Consider the following 12,670-nt stretch of genomic DNA (forward strand, 5'->3'; position numbering starts at 1 on the left):
TAAAGAACACCAAATTCATTGGAAGACAAAGGAGAAAAATCAGGGCGCCAGCAAGCAAATACTTGCAGCCATTGAAAAAATAGTAACCATTCCGAAATAAACCAATACAGATAAAATACTTTGTCCATCCCTGCATTTTGCTTCTGTACTGAACCACCATATGCATGTTAACATTACCAGAAATAAAATAATGTATTCCTTGTCCTGTGCCAGCTAGACACACTCCGTACAAAATTGAATTTCACTTCTGTCCAAACATTGATCTGACCTGTTGCTTCCCGACTGGCACACAATAAAGAAGAATCCTTAAAATACACAACAGTCCCCTGAGCTATGCAGCTCTTATTGGCCAAGCGAGATCAGAACTCACAGTTAGCACACAGGCGGGATGATATGGCATTCATATTTTCTCAGGCCACCTTTCTTGTGATTAGAATGAGGCAAAACTATGTTGTGCTTCTTTCAAAGGCAAAAAAAAAAAAGAAGAACTATTTCATTTTGGCTTGTTTAGATATCACCCACTGCAATACAGACTAAAACACTTAGTTTCTAGGAAAATGAAGCATATGCGGATTACAGAGATGCAAAAAGTACATCTTCTTATGGGTGTATAGTTTTAAATATCAATGTCTGATCAAATAGTCCTCACAGGTCCTAACACTAGATAAATCTAGCCTGGTATGACAAGTCTCACACACATTTCACTTTGCCATCATTAACTAAACAAACATTCAGATGCCTTATGTGAAAATGTATCACCCATTATGGTTCCCAATATAAACAGGTAATTACAATTAGGGCCTACTGTACAAGCACATCTCATTACATGAATTCATAAAGCGCTAGTACCAGTATATAAAACCAGGAACATGGTCAATTTCTGGAGCATTTATGTTTGTCCTAACTTTTACTCCTAGGTAAGAGGATATCCGTACAGATCTCGGAGAAAGATTCAAGTTCCAAATCTTTATTTCGATCATGAAAGATCATAAAAGATATATACAAGATAAAATATTCAATGAAATACATGTAAAACCCAACAAGGGCAGTATAGAAATGTGCTATATAAAATACAGTTCTAAAAAAAATAGCTTAGGCCAGATACAAGGAAGGTAGAGGAGGTGTTCACAGTGTTGCGGTGTCCTTAATTATTCGGGCGCGTGCCCGCCACATTGCAGTCAAAAATTTTGCCATAGCAAACACTGTTGGCGGAGATAGATCAGATTTTAGGACTCTATAGGCCGGAGCATATGTTCTGAAGCCCAAGTTTTTTAAGTGAGGAACCAGCCAATATCTCCTGATTCTGGTGTAGGCTCCACAGAACAGAACCACATGCAAGTCATTCTCCGATTTGTATGCACATGCCGGGCACGCCACAGTCTCTGATCCACCTGCCCAAGCCTTTGTAAAGGACCTTAGGGGGAGAGACCCATACCTCCATTGCAGAAAGATCTTCCTTGTAAACACCGGTGTCATGCCATCCAAAACACATTCATGGCTGTACGAATCTTTGATTTTGATAAAGAGATCGGTTAGGGACCCCTCCCGAGTGGTATCCAGGGTTTTTTGGAGCATGTAGTTGTAAAACAAAGTAGACAATGCTTTTCTGGAGATCCTTGTGTACGCGCTTTCTGGATCCGACCATAAGTCAGGCACTCCACACACACATTCTCCTTATGTACTTTAGCCAAGGAATTTTAGTGGCATTTGGTAAAGTAAGAAATTCCTGGAGCTCCGCTCTGTAGTTGGCAAGATCCTGGCTACTCCACAGGCGACGCCAGTAGGTCAGGGGTTTGAGGCCCAGTTCTTCCGTGATAGGTCTCAGAGCCAGGTCTAGTCTCAGTGGGAGTGGTGGAGTACTTGGGGGAAGGGCAGCCAGCTGGCTGATGAATTTATTTTCTATGGTTTGGATAGTATGTGTCGAGGTATAACCCCACAGCTCGCTTCCATAGATAATTCCCCCCCGAGCCTGAGCTTTATAAATGTGGATGGCAGGTGCCAAAGGGCGGAGTGGGGATTTCCTAGCAATTCTCGTGATGCCTCCCGCCCTCTGCGATAGTTTCATGCTAGCTTTTGTTATATGGGCCGACCATGTTAAATTCTGGTTTAGGGTTATCCCAAGGTATTCTATGGTCTGAACCCTTTCCAGACATGTTGTGCCCAGGCGGGGATTTGGCCGATTGTTGGCCTTAGGATTGAGAATCATAAATGTTGTCTTTGCAGGGTTGATATCAAGCCCCCTTTCATTACAAAAGCCTAGGAATCCATCCAGGACGCTCTGTAGCCCCATAGGTGATTTGGACAACAGCAGGGTGTCATCCGCAAACATAATTGCGGGCACCCTGCTGCCGTTCAATTTTGGTGCATCAATGTTAGCAATCCTCCTCGGATGCTCTATCACCCCGTTCACAAAGAGGCAAAACAGGGTCGGGGCTAGCACACAACCCTGCCTCACCCCTCTGCGAACGGGGAACCTATCGGTCAGCTTGCCATCTTTCCCGCATCTGACTCGTGCATAGTTATCTTTGTGGAGTCTGATTAGGATTTCAAGGATATCTCCAGGGACTCCCAACTCGGCCATTACCTCCCACAATTTTGCCCTTGGGACCAAATCGAATGCGGCACGTAGGTCCACAAAGACCGCATACAGAGTGCCGCCCTCGATCAGTGCTGTCTTCCAATAGATGATGTTTAGTCGAAATATTTGATCGACTGTGGAGACTCCTCTTCTGAATCCTGCTTGAAGTGGACTGAGGGTGTCTGTCTCATCCAGCCAGGTCTGTAGCCTATTGAGTATTAGCCTACCAAATAACTTCTGCGACACGTCAATGAAACTTATTGGGCGATAGTTGGCTGGAAGCAGAGGAGATCCCTTTTTAAATATCGGGACCACCTCCGCCCCCAGCCAAGTATCAGGTAATTCCATCCCCCCCAAGAACTGCATTGAATATCAACAGAAGGTAGGGCGCCCAGATGCCCGGTTCCTGTTTGAATAAATCTCCCGGCACCCCATCCAGCCCCGGTGCCTTACCAGAGGATAACCCTGCGATCGCCGCCCTTACCTCTTTTTCAGTGAAAGCCTCCGGGACCTGAACACTTTGCCTGATTTCGGGTGGGGATTCCAAGAATTCAGCCTCCGGGGCATATAAGGACTGGTAGTGGTTTTGCCACACGCTCGGGGCAATATTTGGTTCAATTGCCGATGGAAGATTTTCAGAACCATGATTGACCACACGCCAAAATTTGCGGGAGTCCCTGATTGCGAGTAACTCAGAGAGGTTCTCCCAATGTTGGAGATCCCACTCCACCTTGACGTTTGCCACGAGTGTCTTGTACCCCCTCCTTCTGGCACGAATCTCCTCCCGCGATCCTCCCGCTTTAATTGTAAGCACAAGGTCGCGTTTGGCATTTCGGCATGTGATATTAAACCAGGCATCTTTGTGTATTCCCCTGGTCCTAGAGGGTCCAGTGCTAAACAGATCCATCTCTAGGGTTTTAAGTAATTGTTCATGTATACTCCGGAGGTGCTCTCTATTTTCCTGGGTGCTCAATGGCGCCCACGATGCGAATGCCTCTTCTAGAATCGGTGTGATCCTTGCGTAGAGGATCGCTAGCTTATCGTCTCTAGTGGACAGCTTCTCCCATCTTATTCTCTTTCTGTTATTTTCCAGGAGATGTCCTGCCCTGGCCCTTTGTTCGTCCTGTACCCTGACCTCAGTACGAGGGAGGACGTATTCCAGTTCCAGGGCATTGTGGTCGCTGTCTTCTCTAGGTATCACTCTGAAGTCTATAACCAGATTCCAAGCAGATAACTGTACCAGGAGATAATCTAGTCTTGATTCTCTCCCTATTTTGTTATATGTACATTTACTCGGGATGTCCGATTTGACGCGGCCATTACAAGCCCCGAGACCATGGGTGAGGGTAAGTGTATTTATCTGTACGGCTAATGGTGTCCAAGCTCTCGGAGGGGGGGCCTCTGAGGGTGGAACCTGCCAACTTGAATCCTCCTTTAGGGAGGGTCCATCAAGTAGGCCCGGTAGTGGCTCAAAATGCGAGTTAAAATCCCCCCCCACTACATATGGTGTGCCACCCGGAATGGCCTCCAAGAAAGACGACAGTTCTTCTATAGTTTTTGAGACACTGGATGTAGGGAGTGGTCTGGAATAAACATTTATTATAAGTAGTTTAGGCGATCTGGGCCATTCCAAGAGGACGGCCAGTATGTCTTCTGAATCCACATCTTGGCGTGTGGCTAGACAACCCAAATCGGATGCCACCCAGATTGCAAGTCCTCCCGATGGACGACCCCTCCCTCCCCATTTTGCCGGTATCGTAAATATGTCAAAGCCCCGGAAAGTGTGCTCCTCCCTTGCCCAGGTCTCTTGAAAGAGACATACACTTTTGGAATCAATTAGGTCAGCCCACGATTGGGAGTCTATTTTATTAGTTAGTCCGGCTACATTCCATGACAGCAGCTTTAAGGTGTGATACTCTCTTGTTTGGGTGGCAAGCTGACTACACTCCAGTGAACCTGGATTTATCATTAAGTTGTTATGGTCTTTTGGGGATGTCCCCCCTATAGGCCCTTGTCCCCTATGGTCATCCACTGGTTCTGGTGCCATTTCTACTCTCTGTTGGGGATCTCCCAGGTTTATGGGGACTACATGTTCTTCGCCTTGGGTAGTGTTGCATAATAAAGCGCACAGATTGTCCCCGCCTCCCCCTATGGTATTAGGTGTGGCTTGCCCGTAAAAATGGGAATGTGCCCTACCTTTCGACTCGAACTGTCAATCCACCATTTCAAGGCAATCAAAGCGATTGAAAGTTGGGAGATAAGGGGGCTGATAGTATCTAGGGGGCCAGGGTGCTCCTCGCTCTCGTCCACCCCTTTCCAGCCCTCTCCTGCAGACAGTTTCCCAGCCCTCAGCCTCGTTATATATCAAAGCATGCCCCGATGCCATTCGCCTTTGGTGGTATGGGTCACTCCTCCCTCCTTGATTATGCTCCCAGTTCCCCTGTGGATCCTGGGGGCATGAATTCATAAAGCGCTAGTACCAGTATATAAAACCAGGAACATGGTCAATTTCCGGAGCATTTATGTTTGTCCTAACTTTTACTCCTAGGTAAGAGGATATCCGTACAGATCTCGGAGAAAGATTCATTGCTGCTCATCTGTCTGGAAAGAGTTATAAAGCAATTGTCAAACAGTATGAATCCAATCGCTCTGCAGTGGGAAAGATTATTTGCAAATGCAGAAAGTTAAAGATGATTGAAAATCTTCCCAGGAGTCTGCACCCCAGCAAATTTACGCTATGATCAGAATGTCCGATTCTCAGAGAGATAGTAAAGAGCTTCCAAGCTACATCCAGAGATTTGCAGACATCCCTCAGTATGGTGAACAATAGTTTTCACGATTCTACCATTAGGAAAAGACTTAACAAGTACAGCTCTCCTGGTAGGGTAGGCAGAATAAAACCCATTCTCTCAAATAAGTACACTGCTGCATAGCTTAAGTTTGCAAAATAGCACCTAATTGAAACAAAGAAACTTGAAATAATGTCCTCTGGGATTATGAAAACAAGATGTAGTTGACTGGCAGTTATGCACAACAAAATATAAGCAAAAAGCAAAGACAGCAGATGAACACAAGAACATCAGAACAAGCATGGTGGTGTAAGAGGTGATTTGGTCAAACGTTGCAGCAGCAAGACCTGGACTCCTCACAATCATTGCATATCCTCCATGAATTATTGTCCATACTAGTATGTTCTATAGTAAAATGCGACACCATCTGCCAAAGAACTAAAGCTAAGCCACAAATGGATTATGCAACAAGACAACAATTCAAAACAAACCAGCAAATCTATGACTGAATGGCTGAAAAGAAAAGAGTCAGCCAAGTCAAAGTCCAGACTTTAAATCTACTGAGATATGGCGGCGGACCTAAAGAGAGCAGAGCTCAAACAAAAGCCCTCAAATATCATTGAGCTTAAGCAGTGGGTCAGGTCTCCTTAAGGGCGATGTTAAAGGCTGAAATTCTTACAGGAAATGTTTACTTCAAGTTACTATTGAAATTGGAGATCCACACAGAGGATGCTACAGAATGTCAGCTGATTTTGTTGTGTAATGAATATCGACAAAGAGAAATGTGTGTCTCATTTATCACAAAGTGGCTTATTGCACCAATGCACTCACTGCAGGGAGCGGTGTTTGATCTCATGATCATAGGTATGAATCCCAGAGAGTGCGCCGAACCTCTTAGCCTTCTGAGACAGGTAAAATGAGTATCAATAAGTTAGGTGTCATTATCATATGTAATTCAGTGTCAAGATGCCCCTCATGGCTCAATATCCACTTTAAAAAATACATGTTATGTTTTCTACTACTAGGACTTGGTGAGGAACAATACATCAAGATTACGTATATATGAATATGCACAAAATTACAAAATTGAGATTGCGTACTTTCTTTTTCACATCACTGTATTTCCATTGGAAGTATCTGCCGGTGCGAGAAACAAAGATCTGAAGTTTGAATCAGAGCAAGAGCATCAATCTTTATATTCATCTGCAGTGTATTAAATTAGTACTATTATATTGAGCTACAATAAGATCAGCTTTTAGTCCTGTTAGAAGTGAAATCTATGATCTGAACATTATCCAGTGCCCTGCAGTTTTCCTCAGCTATCAGAACCCTCAAATAAACTTTAGTTCCTTAAAAAAGGGTTTCATTATTTTGAATCAGCTTGTTACTTATACAGCAACAACAACAAAATTCTATTCATTTATTGTTTTTAAAAAAAGCTTTTGGTCTTTTTTTGTGAGATGTAACTGCCTAATTATCTATACACTATGGGGAGGGGAAAGTTACAGTCGAATGAGTAATGCATGTGTGGATGTATCCCAACCCAATAATATTTAACTGCATGGAGCTACATTGTAAGCGAGGAGGAAGAATTCAATCTTAGAACATGTAGTTCGGTTCTGCCCTCAGGACTGGATCAGGACATGCCACAACCTGCCTCTGAAACCCACAGCAGACCCCTCTGAACTTAAAAACTACCGACCCATCTCCCTCCTCCTATTCCCGGCCAAAGTCATTGAGAAAGCCGTCAACAGCCAGCTCGCCGCCTTCCTTGAATCCAACAACTCCCTCGATCCCTCTCAGTCCGGATTTCGAGCCAAACACAGCACCGAAACCGCCCTCATTGCAGCAACAGACGACATCCGAACATTACTGGATAACGGAGAAACAGTGGCCCTCATTCTACTCGACCTCTCCGCCGCTTTCAACACAGTCTGCCACAGCACCCTCACACAACGCCTCGGCAACATCGGCATACAAGGAAATGCCTTGGACTGGATCACCTCGTTCCTAGCTGGGAGAACTCAGAGAGTCCGACTTCCCCCATTCATCTCAGAGGCCACTGAAGTCATCTGCGGAGTACCACAAGGATCATCACTCAGTCCCACCCTCTTCAACGTTTACATGAGCCCACTCGCATCCATCGCGCACCAACACAACCTCAACATCATCTCTTACGCCGACGACACCCAATTAATCCTTTCCCTCACCAAAGACCCCAACACCGCCAAAACCAATCTTCAAGAAGGCATGAAAGGAGTGGCCGAATGGATGAAACAAGGCCGCCTAAAACTCAACTCAGACAAAACAGAGGTGCTCATCCTAGGATCCTCCCCCTCTGCCTGGGACGACTCTTGGTGGCCTTCTGCTCTGGGCACAGCACCCACACCCACAGACCATGCACGTGACCTTGGCTTCATCCTAGACTCCTCTCTCTCGATGTCCAGACAAGTCAACGCAGTCTCATCCTCCTGCTTCAACGTACTTCGCATTCTCAAAAAGATCTTCCGCTGGATCCCCCTCGAGACAAGAAAGACTGTCACCCACGCACTGGTCACGAGTCGACTGGATTATGGTAACACACTATACGCCGGAATCACAGCAAAATTACAGAAAAAACTCCAACGCATCCAAAACGCATCAGCGCGACTCATATTGGACATCCCTCGCCAAGATCACATCACCGGACACCTAAAAGACCTCCACTGGCTTCCCATCAACAAAAGAATTACATTCCGTCTTCTCACCCACGCACACAAGGCCCTCTACAATCTAGGACCCGAATGCCTCAACACTCGACTGTCCTTCTACAAACCCACCCGCCAACTAAGATCGTCCAATCAAGCCCTCGCCGCAGTCCCGCGCATCCGAAAATCCACCATGGGAGGAAGATCCTTCTCCTTCCTGGCGGCCAAGACCTGGAACTCTCTCCCCACTCGCCTCCGCCTTACTCAAAACCACATCTCCTTCAGAAAAGAACTTAAAACCTGGCTATTCGACAAATAATGAACCCCTTCATTTTTCAACCCCTTCCCAAGCGCGCCTTGAGACCCTCTGGGTGAGTAGTGCGCTATATAAATGTCCGAACTTGAACTTGAACTATTTATTCAGCTGCAAGGCTCCTTGGTGACTATATGTGGAGTGGCTGACCACAGGACCCCATGAGCGGGTGTGCTGAAGCCCTGGTTTCTACAGCTAATCTGCACCAGTGCTACAGCAGGCTTTGTGCACAGTGCAAAGAAACTTGAGCACGATCCCCAAAAAGTAAAGTACTTATAAGACTTGTTTTATATGAGTTCACTTTCACAAGTTCAGAAACAGTCATGTACCCTGGCTTTGAGCCACTGTAACTCATGTGTGACTTTCTTTTGGTGACCAGTGTAAATAATGTAACTGCAGTCTAAGTTACATCATCAGGACTCTTGTCCATTCCATCCTTTGGTCAATTAGGGAATTTGTCAGAGCAGATCAATGTTGCCAGTTAATACCCTGGACCACCATATTTTCTTGGACAGCAAGGGAGAGGTCAGAATGGGCTCACCTCCCAGGATTTCTTTCATCACTGTGGATGGAGAGTCTTCTAGGTCAGAAGGTCACTCATAAGGTAGTGTCCAGATTCCACTTGCCTAGCACACAGTAACATTTTATCAATGGGAGGCATTACATGTGGTGTTGTTGGGCTGGCTCAATGGCAAATTTTCAAATTGGAAGTTAGTTAGTTAATTGTACAATTAATAAAAACTCACAATTTAAAAACGTACAAATGTATAAAAGAAGACCATAGTTGCATTTGAAACATAAAAAGAGCGGGTAGGCTCGCATATTAAGATCATAAGAGTCACAATTTGAATTTAATAAAGGCCAATTTGGAAGTGGATTTGGGTGTGATCCACTTATATCGGGATGCTTGTCTGATACTGGTTTAGGAGCTGTCCAATGCTCACACATAGCTATTGAGAAACAGGCGGCATAAGAAACTCACAGTTGTTTCCCATGGAAGGAAAAAGAAAAGCAAATTATCTTTTCACCCACTTGTTTCCAAAGGTCTCAGAGAGGTGAGTTTGCAAAGATGCATTGGACTTTTACCACATGAAAAACTATTTTCAAACATTTTCACTAATATTTTCCAAAGAAAGTTGTTCCACCAGGAACAGATATCGGTTTGCCTCCGATTCCTACTCCTCAGTTCTCAAATAATGTCAAACTTTGAGCATGGCTAAGGTGAGGAAACTTAATCCAGACTTAAGAAAGGGTTTCTTAGCTTATCCTGCAGTGTGAGGATTGAGTGGGGGTGAAGTCAGAGAGAGGAGGAGCAAATGTCCAATGCCTGTGGGGAAACAAATAAAAATCACACCAATGAACGTCTCAATCATAAAAAAATGTAAGGTGCTGTACATGCGTGCGCCAGCGGACTAATTCTTGAGAGCTCACTATGCAAATAATGGATACGGGATAAGTAAAAGCAAATACATTAATTCTCAATGTTAAATTTTAGCTTAAGAAAACTTAGCCACAAGAAAAGCTTCTGGTTCCTAAAAGTAGTATAAACGCTTTCAGAAACTGGGCCCTTTAATTTCTCTCTACCAGGTAGCGAGCCTTCTTTCTGTGTGCGGACAAATCATCTGCCCGTTTGTCTCACCTAACCTTGGCCCTTGCTCTCAGTTTGTCCACCTGATGGCTGAATCTAAAACAGGGTTCTCCAAGGAGTAACTCCGGGAGTTACTAGCAGCTCTCCAGCTGCCTGGAAGTAACTCTACTGTGTGCAACCCAGCCTCTCAAATTAGAAGCTTTTGATTGGTTAAAATAACCTATGTATCCCAAAATTGAAATGTGCGCATATGAGATGAAAATGTGTGTGTTGTCAGAACTCAAGTGCTGAAGTTTTGAGAAAAACGTTGTCAGAAATCAAGTGCTGATGTTTTAAGAAAAACATATTTCCAAACTATAATTAAGCTTTTATTTGGAGTGAATCATGCAATATCACCTTGGTGACAAGGGCATTTCTGCTATGGCTGTTACCCATCTACAGACATTCCAAATTGACAAATCCTTTTTACATTACTGCTGGCAATCCCACTTACTGCACAGAGGTGATCACTGCTGGTAATCTTGAGTGGGGTGGCCACTAATGTAATCTTTTCTATAGTGGTCACTAGTAGGAAACTTAATATTAGGAGCTTGGGTGATTTTTATTCAGCAGGAGTAACTGTCATCACAGAAAAGGTTGGACAACCCTGACCTAAAGACAACTGAGCATGTAGTATAAATATTAGAAAAATAACATTAGAATATTCCAAAACCCAAGCTGGATCCTCTAACTTCACAGGTATGCATATGTAAAAGATACATAATAGCTCAATCCGTCATGAGCTCCTTTTGCATTACTAATATTTAAAAAGCAGAAAGTCTAAAGTGCAGTGATTCTTGGTATGTGAGCACAGACTTTACGTTCATGCAATGTAATGTTTATCGAACCAGTCACAACAATGTTAAGTCACTGCATTGACAGGGTGGACGTGTTTTTTGGCTACATCTCTGGAAAGCCCCAGAAGCCTTTGCCGATAGTCTACATACCCTACAAACAGAAGTGTTCCTCATGGTCACAACACTTCTGTAACATAAGCATGGCTATGTTATAAATTGCATCATAAACTGAGTAAACCTTATATCTCGAAAGGGAAATCGATTAATACGTGCCCTGGATTAATCTTTCCACATCCAATCATAGCAATAAAGATGAAACTACTCCTCGTCACACAGTCCAAATATCTTTGAATATCTGCTGATGATGAGAACAGTCTTCCAAAATGATGATCACTCACAGAAGCCTCTGCAAACAGGTCCTATACCCTACAGACCACACCAGCTGATATGCAAACTGAACACACCAGGTCACTAGCACATGAAAAAACAATTGTCTAAGAAAATAGCAGCAAAATGTGTGTCCTGTATTTCAGGGAGGACCTGGTCTGGCAGTTCGGACTGGTCTGTTCCCATTGGGCGCAGGGTCAAGACTGATTTGCATATGGCTGGGTCCAAACTGGAATGGCATGGTGAGCAAAAAAAACTATGGATCTCTGTACTGGGGTGAATGTATGACATTGTTCTGCATTCTGTACATCAATTGTTCTTTTTCCAAAGTACTGAGTACCTGCACTTGTTTTATTTTGAGACGGAGAGTACCTGCACTTTTCACAAACAAGCAGGTACTCTGGTACAGAGTAGCTGCACTTCTATTTTTCGATTTCCTGCCCTGGAGGAAACTCTTCCTCCCCCCGGTTTGAGACTGCCCCTTTCGCCATCATTGGGCTCCACAGCATTTCTTCACTGCTACTCCTTAAAGGATCTTTATGTGGAGACCCGGTTCTATAGTCAATAGAACCACCAGCCCCAGGACGCTTACGACTAAATGTTTCAGTCACTGTCAAATACTACCGCTCAACTGAAGAAAAGGTGGAATGGGGGAACATAATAAGCCAAACTGAGAGCAGGGGATAAAAGGAAGAGTCCAGTCAGGATAGTACCACTGATGACCCACTGAGGGTCTCCAACGAATGACACATACGAGCAGAGAAGCACTTCAGGGAAGGTGCATAATGAAAGGACGCGGAGGGTTGGAAGGCACCCTGTGGCAGATTCGTATCCAAAGAGAGGAGCTGAAATGTGGAATACATATGTGGACGCAGGTAAGGAGGCATTAGAGAACTCCAATGGGGGATCCTAAAACGGTGGCCCAATCGACAGCTTTCCTCTTTCCCTTCCCCCCGGCGCTCACCATGTTGCAGGCTCAGGCAGCGGCTCTGTCACACGCTCTCCCCAGTCAGCCCAACTTTGCTCCTGCCGTTCTCAGACGTGGCAGCTCACGGCGGCGCCCGATGTCTCTTCCAGGATTACTTCCGGCCTAGCTTCCGGAAGTGCAGCTTCAACCACCAGCCGGTGCCCAAACCATGATGGCTGACAATTCCTGTGCGCCTCATGGAAATAAGCTGGTGTCGTGGGTATTTCGTTTATTCGGGGACTTTTAATGCCACTCTGAGCATTATGTAGACAACAGTACGCAAAAAGCATGTCGCAATAGTTTAACTTCCCTTCACTTTACGATTTACATATTCATTTTTGACGATTCAAAAGCGTGGACAAAAAGATTCATGTTTCTCTCTCCAGGACAACATTTTTATTTAAGTGTCCCCTCCCTTAAACCAAACCGTATCACTAGATACAATTCGCCACTTGAACTAAATAACAAAACATGACCACCATGATAGCTGCGCTTCATAAACCGACACTTGAGTCCGCTCTCTAT

The 12,670-nt window shown here is 44.6% G+C and overlaps 1 protein-coding gene across 1 annotated transcript in view; it reads right to left on the reverse strand.

Moving 5' to 3' along the window:
* SEC13 (SEC13 homolog, nuclear pore and COPII component) overlaps positions 1-12,274 on the reverse strand; it is a 38,984-nt gene extending 26,710 nt beyond the window's left edge. The window contains exon 1 of the mRNA XM_078661684.1: positions 12,143-12,274. Within this exon, the coding sequence (XP_078517810.1) occupies positions 12,143-12,145 (3 nt within the window). The 5' untranslated portion in view covers positions 12,146-12,274. The remainder of the gene's footprint in view (positions 1-12,142) is intronic.
* Between the last annotated feature and the right edge of the window lie 396 nt (positions 12,275-12,670).

This window comes from Lissotriton helveticus, chromosome 9 (genome assembly GCF_964261635.1).
Source record: "Lissotriton helveticus chromosome 9, aLisHel1.1, whole genome shotgun sequence".
Lineage (NCBI taxonomy): Eukaryota > Metazoa > Chordata > Amphibia > Caudata > Salamandridae > Lissotriton > Lissotriton helveticus.